Raw genomic sequence first — 23,079 nt, forward strand, 5'->3', positions numbered from 1 at the left:
GATTTGTGTATGAGTTTGTAGTGTCTGTCTTTTAGTGTCATATTTTTCAAGGGTTTATTTTGTTTTTGTTTTGTTGAGGTTTATAGGGGGGGGGGGGGGCTGAGCAGTCATTGCATACACTGTATCATGCAAAATTGTTGATGGCTTCCAAGATGAATTTACCAGGAATACACATCAAATTGTAGGCTTGCACAGGTCTTGGGCACCGTCACTTACTGAATGGGAGCAGTAGGTGTTCGTTTCCAAAGTACATTGTACATAATACATGTACAGTACATTTTGTACAAAGCACATGAACACTAAAAATTAGTCTACCTCAGTTTGATGAGATGTGGCTATGGGTAGAGGTTCAGATAATTTGGATCATGGGAGTCTAATGTAGCATTGATACAAATGCTTCTTTGCCATGGGTTACTTGGAATACTATGTGCCCATCTTGGTAAAAGTGAGGGCTGGGGGGGGGGGGGAGGAATGAATGCAACGGTTTTTATATCATATTTTCCACGTCGACTTGCTGTGAAGCAAGGAATTTTTGTGACATGATATTTTTGCAAATGGTATTCAGTGCATATAGTGGGGACAAGAACCTTTGTGTGCATTTTAATTTTACAAATCTTTGCTTGCAAAATTCACAAAATTAAAATGCACACAAACATGTCTGGTTTTATGGTGGTCCGTTATCATTCTTGCGCTAGAGTGCTTTGGGAGAGTAAGTGTGATGGTTGTGTGACACCAACACTGATACTGTAATGACAAAATTAAATAAATCCACTTGATTGATTGCAAAGACATTCGTTCATCACCTCACTGTTGCATGTAATTTGCAATATTTTCAGGTTTGGTTCCCCCCCCCCCCAACCCCCCATTATGGACAAAATAAATGCTGTGTTGGCTTTCTTTGCATCATACATGTATAACATTTACAAAGGATGCTGAAAATATGTGTGCATCATGTCTATGCCATGTGTTTGTGTATGAGTACACCATAGTGTGCTTTAACCCTAAAAAGACTGGGGGGGGGGGGCCTAAAAGGCCCCCCCTCGACATTTTGCGCGATTACTCAGCAACACGCAATGCTCTCGCCGCAATGCTCTATGACTTTTTTCTTTCGAGTTTCCTGCACATTTTGACACCAAATTTGTGACGCCCGGGGGTACGGTTCTGAAGTTACATAACTTTTTGTACATGCACGTGAGACCGAAAATGGCTCAAAAATGTGATTTTGTGTACAAAGTCAATACAAATTGAGTTTTATCACATGGTTCATATAAATATGCTTATTTTTACTCTCAATGGCTAAAATCAATTTGTTTTAGCAGTATTATGCTTCAAAAAGGGTCTGCCACAAATTTTGCTGAAAAAAACAACAAAAACAAAAGGTCGTAAAAACAAGGAAATACATAAGAAATTCATAAAACAATAAAATAAATAAGAAATTAATTTTGATACTGAATTTTTTTTCAAGTGCATTTGCTAAGAATGCCACAAAGAATATCTAGACCAAAAATGAACACTTTTGGAGCTTTATTTACTGATTTAGATCAAAAAGTCTGATTTCTTGCATAAATTAGCATGATTAATCAAAATAAAATAAAAGAAGACTATTTTGGAAAATTTAAATATACGATCTTGTAGATTACATCGCACACTACCATTGTGCAAATTTCCGCGGTGATCGCGCGATCCACGGCCGAGATCTTAAGGGGGGGCCCTTTAGGCCCCCCCCCAGTCTTTCGAGCTACCAAAATAGCCCAGTCTTTTTAGGGTTAACAGCTTTGTGTGTGTGTCTGTTTTTGCTGGTGTGGTTGTTTTAGGGTGCACAAAAAATCTCTGCAGTGAATTTATCAGCGCAACTGAAGCAAACACACCATATACACAGATGTACACACAATAACAAACCCTGCACAAAAACAATTAATGGCCAGCAAATTAATAGTTCTTAAACATTTTTACTTCTGTCGAAATCTGATGGCATTGGATGAGCTATTTGCCGAACAAAATTGTGTACAAAATAAACATGGCTGGAAGAAAAACAGGAAAGAAACTAAAGAACATTCATGTACAGAACTTGATAATTCTAAATAACTTCACAGATGATAATTGCCTTTTGGCTAATTGGACTGACACAGCAAAATATACATAATATTCTTAGACATCTAAAACAACAAACAATGTAACTATGATTTATGTTTATCATTCTTGTTAAGACGTGCATAATTTATGAGGTCACTGCATAAGATGAAGCAGTTCATGCATTGGTGTCTCTTTTCCTTCTTCTTAATTAACTCAGAACAAGGCATTGGATAACTGAAAAATGTTAAATTGTTGTATTCATATCATGCCAACAAATCACACAATGATGTGTACTGGTACATTTTATACAGTATGACTAGCAGGGACCAACAACCGGTCACATGTAACAATTTGTGTCCTTCACAAGGAGAGAACATAACATTTATATTTCAGATAATCCACTGGCTTACATTTGCACGGCTACCAGAGAATCATCTGCTGTAAATCCTGTATATTTATAGACACTAATACAGTTGTCTTGACAACGACAGACGATAGAAAACAAAGACAGCTTGTTCTGTCATTCGCCACATTTCACCTTTGAGGATTTGCAAATTCAATTTCAGAAGGAATACAGAGAGGAAAAGAAGACATACTGAAAGACTTTGATGAACACATGAATTTTGAATGGAAATGGAAGAGTCGCCACTAGTGCCAAACAATCCCACAAGACAAATATGAAAAAAAAAAATCACTCATATTTTGATATATGCCCACTCTGTGTGGTCTAGCTGCATGAGATAACATAACACATGAACTAAAAGGTTTCACTATTGCTTAGCCCTACATGCATGTACAATGTATATTGTTGGGGTTACAATGAGTTTTATCATTCCTTAGGGCCAGTTTGTTTGAATAATTAAACCACAAGAGCCAATTGACAGCTGGAAGAATTGGAAAACGGCGACAATCACCAGATGGAGAAAATCTTGTAGTTTTCACATCAGCAACCATCTCCATGTAGCTACAAATGTACTGGCACCATGACTGAAGGTGTTAAAAAAACATTGCCTGCACCCTAAAACATCTATGGAAGCTCTGATGACAAGTCAAGATGGTGACATTATTTTCACAGTTCATTCAATGATGTTCTTGGACAGCCTGGCTGTCATTTTGCTCACGTGTGGAAAAGAAAAAAAAAAAACAAAGCAAAACAAAGCAAAAAAAAAAAAAAAAGCAAAGTAGTGGAAAACTTTACAGAAAAAGAACATTTTGCAAGCCAACAGAACAATGCATGGTTATGGTATTTTTGTCGCTATTATATTATCATAAATGATGATGAAGGCATTAAATACTGATCATTCCTGAATACAAAGATAATTATACTGCACACTTACATACCGCTGGTACTAGTAACTACTAGCATTTATGTCACTCCTAAAAATAATCTACAGGTGCAACATTTGTTGCATGATATAGTATGAAAATATATGTCATTTTATGATTAACATAATTACACATTGTATACGCAGCAAAAAAAAAAAAACAGAAAATACATATATTCCTCTTTATACACAAAAAACACCCTACTTTCATCTATTGCAAAAGACAAATGCACTAAATATAACAGCTCCACTAACAGGTCCAGACTTGATGAATAAGCTTACATGAGTGAGATCAAATTTTATGCAAACTATCAATACCATAGTACACGTGGTACAATTTTTTTTTAGCCTATATTTTTCTAGGGTGCACAAAAAACACATTTTAGCATAATTATGAATTGTCAATATTATTCCCAGTGAGGAGATGTGCATTGAGATGCTCAAAGGCAAGTACATTTCAGTTTAAAGCTTTCACACATATTCAACTTTCATTCATTTTCTTAAAGCCCTTTTAAGATCTTGTCAAACAATGCCAGCTTTATTACTTCATGATCAAACACATGATTTACAAGAGTATTTTAGTGTTTTATGTTTTTGAAGATCTTTCACTGGCACAAAGCAAAGTTCATGTAATCTATAAATTGCATACATATTTTGCATCTGCTCTTAGAGCTGTAGTAGATCATTTTATATGAAAATGGCAAAGGATGTTTCACATCAGAGAGTATCAAATAACACATACAATTATTCATTTTTCCTACATTTATATCTATGAACAGTACTTCAGCAAAGATGTGAAGGCAGAGATGTTCAAGAGACTGAAAATAGTTGTAGATTTACATCAGCAGTGACAGTCAAGAAATGCACACACATGAGTTTCATTTTTTTCATCTTTTAAAATAACGGCAAACAAATTATTCATTCATTCACATTTGATGACTCTTGCCCACTGCAGTTTGCTTCTTTTTCTGTTAATTAAGATAAAGTGCAATAAATTCTATGCCATGTTGAAAACATACCTCAAGATTTGGCTATTTTGCCTCACGGGAGCCTGATCATGCATCATCTTCAAACTTTTGACATCTCTCAATGATTGTGCACGTAAGCAGAATAAGTGTGTTTTACCAACTTATCGATGTAGTAGGATTGTACCAGCTGACATTTGAATGAATTTACTCATAGCTGGTATGGATTGATATAGTTGGTAATTGGAAGACAAGTGTATTGAAAGATTTATTGTCAAGGGAAGTACAAGAAGCATAATAAACACCATTCAAAGAACCAGTTAAAAACATAAGGAAAGTATATTTCTTATTGACACATTGCTGCATATTTATTCCACATATGTTTTTCCTGATGTTGAATACCATGCAGACATCTGCATGTCTTTGCAAATTATGGTGGTCAAGATGAAATATACTCTAGATGGTGTATCAAACGTCACTATAATCTGCATTGAGTACACACACAATCACATATGGAATTCAAAGAAAAAGGCGCAATGGCTAGTAAGCCTACGGTGCTTTAACATTTTGTGATTTACCATTGATCCTTTTATTGCAGTACACATGAAATTGCTCTTTTACACTGATAATTTTATCTTTGTATGCCATGTTTGCCACCCGACAGGACACAAACGATGGCTTGCCAACTTTGCACCACAAAAACCATTCAATAAATCATAATACAAAATGTACATGTATGCTACAGTACAGTACATCAATTCCATTCCTCACAACAGTTTGCGGTGTGTGGTGACTGAACAGCAACGTACCATGTGATTTTGGGGGTAAATTCTAATTTTCTGTCGAGGCTGCGTCTTCAAAGAGTCATGCCTCCAAGACCTTTTCATTAAAGCACATGTGTAATCATGACCAAAAATACAATTTTACACTTTGTTTGGGGTAATGTCTTGAATACCAGCCACTAGCAAGAAAAACAGGAATAGCCTCGGAATAATATTTACATCAAAGCAAAGCTTGCTATTTTCTTTACAACTCTGCAGCACTGCATATCTACCAATACTGCTTCTATAAAAACTTACACGGCTTTGAAAGTCAGAATATTTTCCAAGATTGCTCAAACGTTGCAGTCTCAGAATAATGTGGCACACAGGGTTTACACCATGGCACACATAGAATTAATGTACAAACAAACACGTCTGATTTAAGTCATAATTATGAGAAATTGTTCACTACAATAACTTTGCGTAACTGCAAGCAGTTGGATTTAATCTATCTTCAACTTTGCATTAATGGGCAATGCAATTCAAGCAGTTTCGCATGAAGTTGAATATTTAAGCAAAGGTGTCAGAAACTGCTGCTTTCAACCTAAGCAGATGATCTGAATATCATTGACAAGAGACATTGTGATGCACATCAAACACATGGGTAACAATTTGCATTCAGTTCTGACCTGTGTAGGTTAATATTGCCTCTCCGAAAATGTTATTGCTAAAGTCGTTCTTGCCAATATCGGTGATGTTGATTCCTTGTAGGAGACCGATTACGTCGACCGTCACCTGCTCGGACATCTCCTGCTGCTGTGAGATAACATGAGCAATGACTGCAGAGCCCTGGTTGTCACACACCTTGGAGGTGACAAGTCCCAGAGATGTCCTGTCATTTCCCTCGTCGCTCTCTTGGATCTATTAATTCCATGATGACAATAATAATAGTGATAATGACAACAATGACTATAGTACACTTTGTTTTCAGCACATTTTACTAGCATTCAACTCTTTTCAGGAGTATTTGACATATTGTATCATATTGTATCGTATTGTATCATATATCATATCATATCATATCATATCATATCATATCATATCACATATCATATCATATCATATCATATCATATCATATCATATCATATTATATCATATCATACCATACCATACCATACCATACCATACCATACCATACCATACCATACCATACCATATCATATCATATCATATCATATCATATATAATATCACACATATTAATATATGTTTTATGTATCCCAAGCATAATACTCAGTAAATTGGGACTTTCAAGTACGAACACTTGACAACTGGCTGTATTTGTGAACAAGACCCAAAGCAACAGAAGGACATAAGTGTCATCCCTTTTCAGGAGAAATGGTAAGCCATTTCACAGCTTGGAGACGGTTCGGTTACTTGCTTGTTCGATTTTGTTAATTTTGCAAATATCAGTAGACTCGCAAAATTCATGGAAATAAAAACTTTGAAAATACATAGGATGTACAGAGTTGTACAGAGATGGTACCTCAACTGATATGGCTCCGACAATATTGCCATTGTTATTGTCATTTCCCTCCCCTTCACTCTTCTGGAGCAGACCACAGTGGTGAATGTGAGATTCTTGAATGTGGACAGATGAGCCCGCTTTGCAGTGCACTCCACTCTCCTGCACAGTGAAATGAGAGGCAAAATTGGATCACCTGACAATAATTAGTTGTCACTCAAGAAGTCCTTTTGTGGGCATTTGACTGATCCAAACGTAATATTCAACCATATCTGACCACATTTAGATACAGTCAAACCTGTGTATGGCAGCGACCCAAGGGAGATGAACAGAGTGACCGTTACAAACAGGTGGCCACTAAAGACAGGTTATGCGACATTTTGTGTGCAATACCAATGTCTACATGTATTATCGGTGTATTTATACATCCGTATACATACATGTACATGCATGTGGATACATATGCACACATCTGTTTCATGCATTGAACAATGCCGGTATTGATCAGGTTCAGTGCACAATAGCATGCGTACGTAGCACATATTTTCAGATTTGTAAACTGTTGACTAATTTAGAAAACACTAAAGCATGCTTCTGAATGTGCTCATCACGAAATAACAGACATTAAAGAAGCAGTGATTAACAGTTGGGATGAGCCAAGTGAGAAAAACTGGACATTTGACATGCACATACTTTATCATAGAATTATTCTCATGCCATTGTGTATACACGGTTCTAATAGTCGGGGTGTGCTTTGCCACTCGAGATTATTATTACTGTAATAGTGGATATTTTCGCACGACTAATTTTTCACGCTTGGCCGGGTAAGAAGAGTTTCGGATGTCTTTAATTCCGCGGAATCAAGACGTCAACTACTGGAATGTATGGCACGCAAAAATATTCGCGTGCTTTTATTTTCGCGCTAGCTTCTGTTTGCGCGAAATGCGCGAAAATTTCAACACTGCAAAAATTTCCACTTTTACAGTATCATTATTATTATTATCATTATTATTATCATTATCCTCATCATCATCATCATTATTATCATTATTATTATCAATTATTCGACCAGGTAAAGAATACAGGATACATGATATCATCAACATTACAAACATGAAACAAAAACCAGAATGAAAATGAAACAAATGGAGACAACATGAGGGTCAGGGCACACAAAAGTAAAGATAGTTACTATTGCTTACTATTCTTAGGCAATTGCACACATGCGAATTTACTGTATTTACAATTATGCAGCGTGCAGAGTAGGAATCCCACTCACATGCATCTCCTTGATCTCACACCCCCTCATCTCGAGCATGCCTCCTCGGAAGACGGTTATCCCCCTTCCTCCACTCTTCAGGGCACAGTTTTCCATGGCAACCCTGCTGCCTGCGCCAACGGCCACCAGCCCCTCCCATGTCTCCCTGTTTTCGTCCTCCAGTGTGAGGTTGGCGATGGTGGCGCAGTTTGCACTGCAGTCCACAAAGATGTCGGTTAGCTCTTCACAGACGATGGTGACTTCTTCTCTCCTTCCAACACCTACAGAGCAACAACAACAACAAAATACAGTAGTCAATAATGTGTCTTTTGATGTACAGATTTTGTTTGAGGGTCTCATATTTTGAGGTCATATTTTATACCTGGCTTGTCTTTGAGGAGTAGAACTGTTAGTTATCTTTCTTTGCACTAATCTTAAGTAACTTGAAGGTGGTATTAGGAACCGTCATGAGTAGGGGGAGGTGACTATATAGAGGCGTGATAGTTTCACGCTATGAAAGGCTAAATAGCTACACATCTTAGCATTGCTTCATGCTTAATAATGAACTCTAACTGATAAACTGCCCTTGTTGAGTGACTCTAATTTCATAACAAGGCCACTAGTGCACAACTTTTGAAACAAAACAGAAAACCAAATTGAATTCAAGAAACCTTCAGATTTTAGATGCTAAACCCATAAAAAGCTTGAACAAAAGTTGCATTAAAATTTTCTGAATACTTACGACCACCTACATGCAAAACATTAGATGAAATTGTTTGTAAATATAAGAACAAAGACATCATTTTTGTTCATACAAATGTTCACCTTTGTCATGGAAATACCACTCTAACATACTTGGAGTACAAAATGCTTCAAGATCAAATACCTGCAGATCTAAGTGTTCAATTATTTTTCAGCCTCCACTTTTAAGTGCCAGTACAAAGCATACAGCATTAATAAGCAATGAATTTGTAGATGGTCCAGGAAATACCACTGACCTTTAATGGAGACAGACTGGGTGAGGTTGTAGAAACCTTTGCCCGAGTAGCGACCAGGAAAGACAAAAATAGTGTCCCCGTCAAAGCTGTCTGCCAGGGCATCACCGGGCACCTTGCAGTGCTCAATGATTACGTCTGAAGGGAGCTTCAGGTCCTGGTGGAAAAAAAAAGGGGGAGGGCAGAGCACATGGTGTATAACCTCTCTCTATGATCCATGACATTGACATGTTCCTTGCATACAAGCAAGAGTCTAAGAAAATGTTGGCTGTTTCTACAGTTAAGGCCTTCGTCTTGATCACTCCCTAAACCCTGCATTCAGTCCCACAGCAATGCTGATGACTGAAGCACATTGGACATGAATCCATGCAGCAACGGTCTTGAACACCAACTAAAAGACGACTAAACTTTAATACTGTAAGGCAAAAAATGTTTGTGGTATGAAATTTTCACAAATGGAAGCTGACGGCCTTTCTCACCGCATGAAATCCTCACAAATTGCCACTGGCATTCAATGCATTTAGCGCAGAGAAGAACTTCTGCATGCATTCTAATTTTGCAAATTTTGGCTCTTGCGAAACTTAAAGGTGCATGGTCCCAGTAGTGTAGAGGGCACTGTTGATGATACTGCCAATCACTGTTAGCGTTGATATGAAGATTGCCGAAGTTGAGCTGTCATCAAGAGTAAAGCGCGTAGGAGTTGCTAGGTAACGTTGCCTTTGTTGTCTTCTCTGCGCATCACGCAGTCTGTAGTAATGCCAGGGTGCGTGCATATGTGTTTCTTATTATGACATCACAAAAGAAGTTTACTAAAGCTGTCATCCCCTCAGCCGAATCATGAGCTGAACTGTGATCGGACCACTGGCTACAGTGGATCGGACTTCTTTGGACTCGGGGAAGTGGGCCACAGCGTAAGTGCTAAAGAGGAGTTGATAGTGTAGGTCTCTATAGGAAACTTGCGCCGTGCGCCTGAGTACGCATTTGACTAAACCACAGGGACCATGTACCTTTAAGTGCATGCGAACATTTCTGGTTTTACCGTATTGACATACATAATCACAGGGATGAAATGCTAAATGTTGACTGAAATATCTAAACTACTTTGGAAATGAAGGCTTAGACAACATGATGATTTCTACGTAAAAGCTAAAGACACAGGAGTTACGCAACTGACCTGTATCATACCAACTGTCAGCTTTTCGGCAACCAAATAGGTGCGAGCAGAATCATCTGATCTGGCATGCCTTGTTTCACAATTTCCCTTGGACAGAGGACCATTTGGGATATTCATGAGGGACCTTTTCATCAGGAAACACAGGCATATAAACTTCATTATAGGCTATTATTTTTCTTTTGAAAAAAAATAGTTTTGTATTTTTTGAAAGTTTGCTTTTACTAAGTTTTGTTACAAGTTTTATGAGATCACAGGAGAAAAAAAACCTATATTTTACATTGCAACTCTTACCACAGGACAGCAAACTGCATAAAGAGCCACACTCTGTGTTATGTCAATATCAAAGTTTACAGTACCTGATGATTAAATGATGATCACATTTCTACTTGCTATGAAGACACTTCTAAGCTAGTCTTCAAGACATTCATTGGAAGCAAATACAGCAATGAAGACCTTTGAACAGGCAGACTCGAATTTTATGGTACTGATCATGAAAAAATCACAAGAACATGCACGAACCTGATGAAACACAGAAAAATGAAAGCAAATGATTCTTCACAAGTATATCTTAGAAAAAAAAAATCTATATGATTTTGGACAATTTTCATCACCAATAACTTACATCTGATAACGACTATTCATACTTCCCACAACACGAACAAAAATCTCTTGTTACGATGAAGTCCCTGGGAGTGGGACCATACATAAGAATAATGCGAAAGCTGTTAGGTATCTACAGGTGACTCTCATTAATGCAAGTCCTCAGGTCCAGCAGTTTTCTTTCATTACAAAAGAATAATGCGAAAGCTGTTAGGTATCTACAGGTGACTCCCATTAACGCAGTCCTCAGGACCAGCAGTTTTCTTTCATTTCGTCGAAATTTTGTTATAGAAGAACACAGTTTGCAGAGACAGAGATTACAATTTTAGGACCTCAATTCTTATTTGTTGTAATGAGAGTTTCGTTATAACCGTGTTCATTATAGCGAGAGAGCACTGTATTTTCTTTTCATTCTCTGTTTCTGTACGGTATTTCTTTGTTCCCTTGGGAGCAGGATTGGAGGCTTGAAATATCTTCAAAATGTTTTCACACCTCAGGAATGGGTTTTCTAGCTTCTCCAGCTGGAGCTTGAGCACCTCGATCTCCTCATGGAGTCCCATGATGTCTGCGGCGATGCGGCTCTCGTTCATGTCCGCCTCGACGTCGCTGGTGTTGCTGTCTTCCAGTTGGCCCTGCAGCCCCCGCATGACGTCGTGCTTGGTGCGGTAGTCGGCAAGGATCTCCTCATGCTTCCTGACGAGGTGGGCCGGAATCTTCTTCTCCTGGACATCGTATATGCTGGAGAAACGGGAATGAAGTCTCTACTCAATGAGGGGAGGTGTGTGGGCATTTGTCCGTGTGTTTTAATTGGTGATACATGTATTTTCAGCATAAAGATGCACTCTATCAACTGAAAGAGTGATAGCAGTGAAATAAAATGAAATGAAATCCATTCAGCAAAACGTAAAAAGGGCCCCTTCTCTTGATGTTCATCACAACACTTCACCTTTTTTCTTTAAAATATAAGTAAAGACATATTTGATCTAGATAAATCACTTTTTTTTGGGGGGGGGGGGGAGGGGGCAGGTATTACCCATATTCTTACACTGTTTCCATATGATTTCATGTGAGTACAAAATCAACTTGCATCAAAACACAAAATGCTGTTGTTTGGTGTGAACACATCATAATCAATTGTCCTATTTTTTACTTTACGGACTGAAATCTGAAAGGATAATTCTAAAAAATTAAAAGTGAAATGTGTGCATGTTCTTGCTTCAACCAACAGAGCACTGTTGATTGGAAAAGACTTGACCAACAGCCGATTTGTTAAATGTGTGGTTGTTGCCATGATACATAGGCCCTATATATACAGTTGTAGTTATTTTAAAGTCTAGAATAAAACAGGGCAAACAATATTTGGGTGCATATCAATATGCTTTCATGTAAAAATGCAGGGGCTCTACATAACTTTCTACTTACAATTTAAGCCTTTGCTTGATGAAGTCTGTGCCTTCATCATCATCCATTGGTCTCCAGATGTTTTGGTAGAAGAACCTTTAAAGTGATGAAAGTAACATTTGCATTAATGCTAAACAACCACCAATAAAAACACATGTACTGGTACTATGCAAGACTCAAAATATTTTGATTAAGTCCAGCTCACAGCTACACACAAAAAAAAAATAAAAAATAAAAAAAAAAAGGAGGAAAGGATCTCAAAATATGATGGAGCAAGTGACAATATGCAGAGTATATCATATCAAAGAAATCAAGAAAGAGAGTAGTTTGCAGAAAATTCAGTGGTTAAATGACTTCTTCAAATAAGAATGACTTCTTCAGCTGACATGTGGATACTGATGTGAAAAGTGGCAATTTCAGTGCAAAGTTTTTGGCATGTATTGACCGATTCTGTGACGCGCTATGTGTATTTTTGGCATGGGCAGCGCCATTACTGCGGTGTATCATCCGACCCCCCCTACACTCTCCCCACCCCTCTCACGCACGCAGAATAAAAAACTGATGCATGGTTGTTTTAGCCAATGGGCGTCTCGTACTGAGTGCGCGAATGCTTGCATAGTGCGCGAACCTTTGTTATAAGTGCGCGATAAACATGTTGCCCGTGGGGTGGGGGAGAGCAGGGGGGGTCGGCTGAGACACCGCAATTTGAGCTCATGGCTGCGCCCAGTGCCATAAAATGTCTGCTGCCCTCAACGAACCCGAATCGGTCAATATACAGTAATCGACACTATACAAAGTCAGCAAAGAAATGATACAAAGGTATATTGTTGTTGTTTTTTTTTTTTCAGCAGCTTCACCTTGATAAAGTGAGTGACCCATTTTGATTACCTAAACAGCTTTATCAAAATATTCAACAACTGACCTGTTCGATGCTATTCACCTCTTTCTTAGCGTATCCAGGCAATTACCCCCAGAGGGCAATTACCCCCCGGCTAAATACTGGTTAGTGGTAAGGTAAGAGTTAAGATTAGGGTTAGGGTTAGGTTTAGTGTTTGGAGTTTGGGTTAGGGTTAGGATTGGGTTCAGAATTAGGATTAGGATTAGGGCCAGGGGAAGGGTCCAGGGTAATTGCCCAGGGGGTAATTGCCGTAGACCCCTTTCCTAGAGTACATGGTTACATGACAGCCCTTTCAGGTAATAATGCATTTCGACCAATCAAAAACCATAAAATTAGGCTATATGAAAGGAGCATGATATCAGGTAATCAAAAACAATCATGAATATCTACGAACAGTCCTATACCGATAGTGTTCAATAGCAAGTGCAGTGTCGTCCAGCATCCCTGACTCGTCAAAGATTGGGTACAGGTCCGCGAGTGGGACAACATTGTCTTCATCCTTTAGAAGCTTTGCAATCTGGTCCCTCTGTTCCTTTAAGACTGTGTCAGGGCACATCCGACCTCCCGTGATGAAGTAGAATGGCTCTGCAAGATGAACTCCCGCTTTGACGTTCGGGGGCAGTGTAATGAGTGCTTCATCAACCTGTAGTATGATATGAAATAATAAATGGCATACACATTGAAGATAGCAAAGTCTGCAAAGTGTTCTACCACTTTTCACTCAAACCAAAATCAAGGTAGGAAGGCAAGGTAAAGCCATACCCACAGGAAGCAAACCTACCTGTCCAATATTGCATATATCTTGGTAATGACAAAGATATCATTATATTAAAGACAGTCATATAAAACAAAAGTTTCAATCATAACATCAAGAAAGTAAACATAATTTTACATATAAGCTCAAAAGTTTGTCTAAATGTATCAATTACGGTCAATGCAAATATTCCACTTGTACTTGGATTCTCCCTCTCCTACCTCCGATCTCTATCTCTACTGCTCCCTCTTTCATTAAAAATGAATGTGATGAAAGTTTAAAGTATTGTTGATATTGTATGTCAAGCTCAACCATATGACGATTGATGAGCACTATATAACTCTGTTAAAGGGTAGCCTTCAGCACTGCTCAAAATAGCCTCAGTGTTTTGAAAGGAGCAAATTTGTCTCTGTTTTGGTCTATTGTGTGACAGGTATTGTGTCATTTGATGATAATAGTGCATAGTATGTAGTATGATTAGAAATGCCATTTGTCATTCAATGACAATGTCGATCATCAACTGGCAGTTTAGTAACAAGTGTACTTTATGATCATTTTAACTGTATGCCCTCAGCTGGTCTTAATAAAGGGATGATATATTTTTGGTTGAGATGGGAATTCAGGTTTAAATTTTTTGTGAGATAATAGAAACCGTACTAACATGAAACTTTTAAAGAGCATATATACCATTCTACAAGGATCTAAAGTTTAATACGTTTGATAAAGATCAGCTCTGAAATGGCTGAGTGAGATATATCGAAAAACAAAGTGAAACAAAGTGGTCTGACTCTGAGTAAAATAAGGTGGGTCCCACCTTAATTTTTATTAGGACGTTTAGGTAAAGGATCATATGCTAGGACCTCTTGTTGTTTTTGGAAATCTCTACCAATGTACCATTTCAAAACCGATTTTCATCAATAAAATTTTACTTCCTATAGACCTAACAGTTATGTGTATATGGATGCTCTTATTAAATTGCCTTAAGTTTCTGGTTACACTGGCATTGCATAAAGTTAAAACCTGAAGGCTGAATCCCCCATTCAAACCAACGCTATAGCATCCCTCTGATCCCTTTAACCTACCTCTACTAAGACGTCACAATCCTCTAGTCCACTTTTGCCTATTTTCCAGAGAGCTTTCCACTTGTCGCATTGGATGTTGTCTTGCAGGTAGTTGAACATGTCCCTATGTACGTCAATGCTACCATGAGCTTCAAATAATTCTATGTAAGCCTCAAGGCGATCAGAAAATGTCAGGTCATCCGTTTGAAATATATTCAGGGTAGGAATTTCTGAGTTTTCTTTTTCGCTCCCACCACCGAAATTGCCAGGCGAGTTGCTGGTGTGCCGAGCCGCTGTACCATCCTTAGGCTTAGCGCCGTTGCACCCCAGCCCTAGCCCCGTAGCTCTCGGCGGCGAGTCGAAAGGACCACCTGCGTTCGAATCTTCCCGCCCGATCATTATCAGCGTCTCAGGGCCAACCAAGTTGCCATCACAGCTGTCCTTGGAAATGAAGTCTGCTTGCGGTGTCTCTGATTCTTCCGACGGATCTTTTGACATCTTTTCGAACTTGACGTCTGCGATTACTTTCCTTTTTTTCGCTTCCGTGACGGCGACAAGATCCATCGCAAAATGACAGTGAAACATACGCTAATTGTAGAAACGATAGCGTTTTAGATTCTATGGAACACACGGTTCTTTCAATCTCGCATCAACCACTTGTGGGGTCGGTAAATTGAATATTACGTAAAAAGTCTACTCTGACGACACCTCACAGTACAGCGAGAAACGTCCGCAAAACACACACGCAGAGTGGTATTACGGCAGGCAGGCTGTTCTACCCCTAACCCCTCTTTGTGGAGTCTACAGATTTGTACGTGGGGTGCACCTGCACTAACTTGACATCATAACAGGTGCACACCACAGTCGACATGCCCTAAAGAATCGCTACCTAGCTGCGAATTTGAGTTCCCCAGGCAGGCAGGGCCAAGCTGGAAGCCCTTTTTGTACACTGTGCAGCCGCTAGCTTGTGATGCATGCTAGACGAGTCAGAGCGGAGTGATATAGCGCCATCTCGTGTTCGGTCAACGTCACTCTTTCAGCTTTCGTGCAAAGCCTTTACGCTCGCCTGGCCTCCGGCCTCCCCCGCAGATGCCGGCGCGGCCCCAGCGATCACAGCCTAGCTAGCCACACCGGCCGGCGACGTTTGTATAGTTCAATGCGACGTGCAGTGTAGGGTATGGAAGTATGGAAGCAGGAGCCCGTCAAAAACACGGATATACGTCGCGTAGTAATTCGAATTGCTACGCGACGTAAATAATTACGTCGTGTCGTTATTCGAATTACTACGCGTCGTAATTCGAATTACTACGCGACGTAATTATTTACGTCGCGTAGTAAATCGAATTGCTACGCGACGTAATTCCGAATTACTGCTCAACGACTTAACGTCACGACATTAAATGAATTAGTGTCGTGTTGCAATTCCTAATGCTACACAACGTAAATAATTACGTCGCGTAGTAATTCCAAGTACGACGCGACGCAAATAATTACGTTGTGTTGTAAATAATTACAACGCGACGTAATTCCGAATTACTACTCAACGACTAACGCAGCGAATTAACGTAGCGACGTTAAATCAACCAATGGGATCGTTCGTTATTTGCTCAGTGATGCATCACGGTGCACGTGCCAAAGGGCTAGACACTCATTTCCTACAGCATGTTTGTCAGTATTTGGTTAGCGGATATGGCTTGAATACATATTTTCTGATACAATGTAGGCCCTATAATTTAGGTTTTAAACATTTCATAGGATTGTACTGTAAACGAAATGCGTATGGCTCGCCGTTTAGCAGGGAGGTGAAAAGGAACTTCCACCTCCCTGCTGTATAGCCAGCTTCGGTTTTCACCGGATTGCATGCGCTTCGTACTCCTGGGTTTTTCACCCGCTATTACGAACGATCCCATTGGTTGAATTAACGTCGCTGCCTTAATTCGCTGCGTTAGTCGTTGAGCAGTAATTCGGAATTACGTCGTGTTGTAATTATTTACAACACAACGTAATTATTTGCGTCGCGTCGTAATTGGAATTACTACGCAACGTAATTATTTACGTTGTGTAGCATTGGGAATTGCAACACGACACTAATTCGTAACGTTAATTCGTTGAGCAGTAATTCGGAATTACGTCGTGTAGTAATTCGAATTGTTACGCGACGCAAATAATTACGTCGCGTAGTAATTCGAATTGCGACACGACGTAATTATTTACGTCGCGTAGCAATTCGAATTACTACACGACGTATATCCGTGTTTTTGACGGGCTCCTGCTTCCATAGCACCTACTAACCACCACTCAGCACCGGCATCCTTATTCACGTTATTTGCCATGCCAGGCCCTGGCCAGGGCTACTAGCTTGCTAGGGTGGCTCAAGTCAAATGAGCTCAAAGGTTAATGATGAGCTCAAAGGTTAATGGACTGTGCATGGAGACATTGACCAAGGGAACACTTCACTAGCTGATCGGGATACGCCTTCTTAATCTTAGGTAATAATAATACAATAATCATGATAATAGGGGCTGTAGGACTAGGACATGAACCATTTTAGGAGGTTCATGCAGATTTAAAAAGTAACTAACGTTATTAACACTGAGTCACTGAGTGTGAGTGTTAGCATTCAACTTTCCACAAACAGGTAGATTAAACCTAGGATAGGAACCTTACGGTAGTGATTACTGACAATGACAGTGACTGAGCCTGATAATTATGAGGTAGTATGGTTGGGTGTCCATAATATCGGACACCTAACGTTTTTCTATCAATAGAAACGTGAAAAATCTCACAATTTGCCTGAAATTTTACTCACGTGTGGAGAAAATACTCCGGATTCACAAGCGCGCACTGAAAATGCGATCTGAGGTACGCGCTCTAGATGGCGGCTTCGAACGCGTGGGGTGTCATTTTTTCCGCACTCAGTTGCCCGGCTCATATCGACCGACCACCCCGCCCTCTATTGACAATACGTATAAAGCGTACTTAAAGGCCTCACGCTCCTAATTCAACTCGCGCATTGCCTACCGGGAAGGCAGTACAAAGATGAGGTAATGTTATTTTTTACCAAAAAAATCATTTAAAATCAGTCAAGTGGAAAATTGCCACTTTTGGTAGTGTTTGACATTGCTTGAGGACAGGAGCTTCTGCAGGTTATGAAGAAGTTGAATGAATCAGGGTTTTTGTATTTTTAATGATTTTTTATTGATGTATGAGGTAATTTGCTATTTTTATCATTTTTGAGAGTGACTTGATGACTAGTCTCGTATAGAGGCTCTTAACTTTTTTTAGAGCTGGACAACATCCCAAAATATGTTGTTTGCTTGAAAGCAGAGAAAATTTCCCTTCATCTACTTCAATCTAAAAAAAAATCTACGATTCGATTGATTTTTTATGATTCACGGAATATGCTGCATTTAACACAGGTTTATATGGGAGCCCGGAAAAGGAGCGTGAGGCCTAAACGCGTTTTTTCGACAAGCTGCTGTTTTTTTCTAGTCGTAATTTTTTCCCCAATAATATTTGAATATATTTTGAATCCTTCGATATTACTTTTGAAGGACTGTTTGATGAATTTGACTTGATTTTCATTAGGAAACTTTTCATCGTAATTGAAATAAATTAGATGAGTCGGTTTGTTTTTTCACGGTATTCATTTCTCGTTTCTGCATCAACTCGTACGGTCGTAGCGCAAGCGGGCGACAAAATGTTTATGTCATGTGTATGTGTAACGTACTGTGCACGATCGTACAAGCGGCGGTGACAATTTTGCGGTCAAAATCGTCAAATTTATTACGGAAGGATACGCCTCTACATCTAACAACGAGTCAGCAAAGGTAGGCCTAGTTATATGTAGTTACACGATAAACCTTATTCGATTTTGCTAAATTTCGGTAATTTAGAGGGAATACTTAGTTGTTTTCGCCACATTTTACTCGGTAGCGTAGCCCAGTGAAGAATCGAACACCGTTGCGCGTAGTCCCATGCGTACATTTTCTTTCTGTACGCGCAATGCCATTATAATGCGCGGCCGGTCGTTATGGACCCGGTCGGTGGGTTGGACCCCTACTATACCATACTGAGGTAAAACTACTTAGATAGTGTTTTGGACTTGGAAGTTGGACTCCAGATTACTTCTTTCTGCTTGTTGTTGGCATGCCATGTGTTCATATTTATAATGCGAGATTCCTTCAGATTAACCTTGCTCTACTGTATTTGTTAGGTAGGACAGCTTGACAGAGATGAACAGTGCCGTGGCCTTCATCGATTCTAAGTTGTAAAGGCGTTCGTGTATGATAATCTTTGATAACTGTGACAGTGACAGGTTTAATGAGGCACTGATAAGTTCATGTAACAGTAGTATGACATGTAAATTAGTTGGGTGTCCACACACCGACACCTTAATGTTTTTCTATAAATAGATACTTAAAATATCTCACACTTTGCATGAAATTTTACTCACATGTAAAAAAAAAAATACTCTGAATTCACAAGAAGCGCATTTTGAGTTGCGCTACACGCTCCAAGATATCTGCTTTGAATGCGTGGATTATTTTTTTGACGCACTCAGTTGCAGCGTATTTTGAAACCAACACCCCTACCCTCTATTGACAATACGTATTAAATGCACAAAATGCTTTTCCTAATCCTATGTGCATATAATCTACGGTACCCGGTATCATTGTTTTGCTGTTGATCTTGTTTATTAGTGGGTTTTTCAGTACCGGTAATATTTGGACGTCTTCAATCCCCAGTGAAGAATGCAAAACCACTACGCTTAGTCACATGCGTGAAAGTTCATTCTTTATTTGGGGTGTTGGTTTCAATGTACAGTGGCGATGTGTTGGACACTTAATATTCTACTATACCTACAATATAGGTAGCACAGATGTACTGCACACAAACTGATACCTACACTGTACTTCTTACTTCTTAGTCAAAAGATTGAAAGTCTTGATGATCACTGATGTTTGGAACAGACAAGGCACGACTATTACAAGCAAGTTATCACTACGGTTGTCTCTGGAGTAGGTCTAACCTCACCAGTGACCCCAACACGTACCAGCGCCCCGCGCCGGGGTTAGAGTAGGTCGTACCTAGTACATGTAGACATCTAGTACTGCTCAAACAAGGCAAATAGGGTACCGATAGCCTTATTGATTGAAGTAATTGATGTATAATTATACAGTGCACTCCCGTTATAACGAACACGGTTATAACGAAATTCCGGTTACAACGAAATAAAATTTAGGGCCGCAACATTATCAACTCTATGTATTTTTATTGTTTATTCATTCGGTTATAACGAAATTTCGTTATAACGAAAGAAAACTGCCAGTCCCGAGGACTTCGTTATAACGGGAGTCCACTGTAGTAATCTTATCATCCAGATTCCACCATTTTAACTGGAAGTGCACTCACATTTTCTTATTTTTCTATCCCATAGGCATTTGATTCTTTCTCTGTGGTGGTGGGGATGGTAGAAAACTCCTTAGATCTAAACCAATCATAAATAACTTTAAAAGGTGCTCTGAGGATGTCTGCACTGAAGACACTTCATAATCATTGTGGGAACAGTTTGTAGTTTGAAAGACTCCATCAGATAGGAAACTTTTGAAGTTTAAGAGATTCATAACCTTGTATTTGTGAGCATCAAGTGTATAATAGCTGATCAGTTTTTGACCATCCAAATACCATCCCCCCCCCCACCAATCATTGCCAGAACTAAAAATTCAAAGAGTAGTGCCATATCTGTAAATGGGTACCTTCAAATTTAATGCACTGATCCCATGCCACACCTTCAAATTTACTGCAGCCATTTTGCATCTTAGCAAAGAGACCCAAGGGTTCAAAGACCTGAGCAGTATTGAATTAAGATATGTGTCTATGCAGGCAGTCGGACCTGTCCACTGCGGAGAATCCTGGCATATTTCAAATAAATTTGGAAAATATTGTGTTTGGACTCTTTTCAGGTGACATCACAAATGGCAGAACATGAGGGTAAGCTGATTACGCCGAGCAAGTCTGCCATTCGTTGCAGATTGCAGGAGGTGGATGCGACAGAGAGAATGAAGGAAGAGGATGTTGTCACGTTTGCCAGCCCAAGAAAGAAAGCCTCAGTATTAGTCCCACTCATTTGCTGTGAGGATGGAGACTTGCTTGTCCTGCTCACAGTGAGAGCGAAAAGCCTTCGCACCGACGCTGGAGACGTGGCATTTCCTGGAGGTAAGCAAGATGACGAGGATGAGGATGAAATCGCGACTGCTCTTCGTGAGGCCTGGGAGGAGATCGGCCTCCACCAGGCAGATGTGGAAGTCGTGTCGCAGCTACCCGCCATGGTCTCAAGAGCAGGGTATTTTGTCAGGGTCATTACTGGCTTCATTCCGGAAGACTTCACGCCCAATGTCAATCCAAACGAGGTTGATGACGTTTTTCGTGTCCCTCTCATCGACTTCTTAACCAAAGACTGCCACGACTCCTACAAGACTAAGAGCAAAGGACGTTTTGCCAGACTCCACTCCTTCTTTCACAGTATTGACGGCAAGGAGTATTTCACATATGGACTTACAGCCTATATCTGCATCTTGGCGGCGTGTGCAGTGTACCAGCGAGCGCCCGACTTCGAGATGGAGCCGGGCTTTGATCACACGAGGCCTGTCGAAGGATTACTTGACCTCATTTACCCAAATAGGAGTGACGAAGAAGTTTCATCATCATCAAGCAAGCTTTAGAAATTCTGGATTAAGACTTCAGAATGATTTTGATTGCAGTAAGTGTAGTATCACCTGTCAAAGTCATCCAGCAACCTTTTGTAAGATTGGGAAGGTTTTGCAACACGTGGCCCTATGTAATTGTGATAATTTATTTGAAAAAAATGAAGGAAACATAAAGCATTCCAAATCAGAGATGCTTAACATACATGCATAAACTTTGGAGTGGTTAATGTTAATTGTTATGTGCAAGAAATTGATTATTATGGTACTTTTGGAGATATATCAAACATATTCTTGCCATGAAATGTACTAGTATTTGTGTAGGCTGAGAGTTAGGAGGAGGTAGGCCTACCAGCCATGTGAAAAAACAAACAAACAAACAATATTCTTTTCTCTGTGAGAAATAAAAAATCAAATCAAAATTACCTGGGGAGTATTCTAACAGTGATGAACCTGTGTACTTGTGTATGTTATATACTGGTGACAATTTTTGAAGATTGAAGATTTATATACATTGCAACAAAACAAATAAAGTCTTGAAGTGACTTACTGCTCGTAATAAGTTATGAGAATTGAGTGTAAGCTTTTGATTCATCAGCAGCATGGTTCTTGGTAACATTTGACAAGAAATGCTTGTGTCGCCAGCATTAGAGATATCAGATGGTACAGAATATTGTCAGCACTAGCATACCAGACATCATTCATTAGAAATATACAATGGACATGCTAATCAATAATGCATACTTTCATAAAACTTTAAAGGGGCATTCCAGACGATTTTCATATTTTCACATCCTTCTGTACATTAATCAACAGCTCCATGTATAGATTTGTGGAATTTATTGTGGTCCTTGAGCAGAGAAATTAATACTCTGAAAACCCCAAAGCAAATTACTCTGAACAAAGATTCTGATGACATAGAGCCTCACATATTTCAGAAATGTAGCAATGTAATTCCATTACAATACCACGTGCTTAACGAGTACACCTGTGGAGAATGTATGCATGCCCTCTTCTTTTGTTCTGCCTCCTTGAGCCCCAAGTCATGCATTGTTGTTGTGAGGCTGCCATGTCATCATCCTTGTTCATTGTGATTCATTATGAATTTTGAAAACACTCCTGTTCCTCATCCCAATCACTTCAGATTCTGAAACTCTGCACCCGGTGTAACCAATTTATAGTTGTTCATATGTAAAAATCTGAAAAATCATCTGGAGGTCTCCTTTAACCCTCCCCCATTGTGTAATTGCTTATGTGTAATAAATGATCTGCATAGATACATGTATTAGCCATCTGATAAAACAAATGACAAGTACTGTATCAGTGTGACTTTAATGCAAGCGTGTGTACAGATGATCATACATTGTGTATGTATTGTCAATTGCCCAAGAAGTACCTGCATAATTCATAAGATCACTTTGTGTGTGTGTGTGTGTGTGTGTGTGTGTGTGTGTGTTTGTGTGTGTGTGTGTTGTTGTTGTTAGGATATGTTTACCAAAATAAACAAGTATGTGAAGGGGTTAGGCAGAACGGCAAGAATGGAAGGCTTTAATGATATAAATGTTGCCAAATACATTGAAT

General features: G+C 39.3%; 2 protein-coding genes across 5 annotated transcripts; one reads left to right on the top strand and one right to left on the bottom strand.

Annotated features, from left to right (window-relative positions):
* Positions 1–5,129: 5,129 nt before the first annotated feature.
* LOC140232694 (SHC SH2 domain-binding protein 1-like) lies at positions 5,130–17,741 on the bottom strand. Its single transcript, XM_072312811.1, has 9 exons — positions 17,601–17,741; positions 13,381–13,619; positions 12,100–12,174; positions 11,170–11,415; positions 10,078–10,201; positions 8,907–9,060; positions 7,930–8,189; positions 6,672–6,812; positions 5,130–6,045 (listed from the first exon to the last, which is right to left on the bottom strand). The coding sequence occupies exons 1-9, from the start codon at positions 17,721–17,723 to the stop codon at positions 5,803–5,805; spliced, it is 1,605 nt and encodes a 534-aa protein (XP_072168912.1). The 5' UTR covers positions 17,724–17,741; the 3' UTR covers positions 5,130–5,802.
* On the top strand, positions 17,003–22,838 carry LOC140232692 (uncharacterized Nudix hydrolase NudL-like). 4 transcript variants are annotated; one of them, XM_072312809.1, is made up of 3 exons: positions 17,003–17,280; positions 19,722–19,870; positions 20,758–22,838. In XM_072312809.1, exon 3 carries the CDS (start codon positions 20,770–20,772, stop codon positions 21,514–21,516), a length of 747 nt encoding a protein of 248 aa, XP_072168910.1. In that variant the 5' UTR covers positions 17,003–17,280; positions 19,722–19,870; positions 20,758–20,769; the 3' UTR covers positions 21,517–22,838. The 4 variants fall into 4 exon arrangements, with proteins under 4 accessions (XP_072168910.1, XP_072168908.1, XP_072168911.1 ...); XM_072312808.1 differs by lacking the exon at positions 17,003–17,280 and adding an exon at positions 18,826–18,868; XM_072312807.1 differs by lacking the exon at positions 19,722–19,870.
* The last annotated feature ends 241 nt before the right edge of the window (positions 22,839–23,079 follow it).

This window comes from Diadema setosum, chromosome 9 (assembly GCF_964275005.1).
Source record: "Diadema setosum chromosome 9, eeDiaSeto1, whole genome shotgun sequence".
Lineage (NCBI taxonomy): Eukaryota > Metazoa > Echinodermata > Echinoidea > Diadematoida > Diadematidae > Diadema > Diadema setosum.

What these genes read in the sequence shown, in the direction of transcription:
- LOC140232692 (XM_072312809.1), top strand. Translation starts at nt 20,770, where the DNA reads ATGGCAGAACATGAGGGTAAGCTGATTACGCCGAGCAAGTCTGCCATT.
- LOC140232694 (XM_072312811.1), bottom strand. Translation starts at nt 17,723, where the DNA reads ATGAGCCGGGCAACTGAGTGCGGAAAAAATGACACCCCACGCGTTCGA. An exon ending in CCGGAGTATTTTCTCCACAC is followed by an intron (nt 13,620 to 17,600) that starts GTGAGTAAAATT and finishes ATCATACTACAG; the next exon opens with GTTGATGAAGCACTCATTAC. An exon ending in TCGGAGCCATATCAGTTGAG is followed by an intron (nt 6,046 to 6,671) that starts GTACCATCTCTG and finishes TGGAATTAATAG; the next exon opens with ATCCAAGAGAGCGACGAGGG.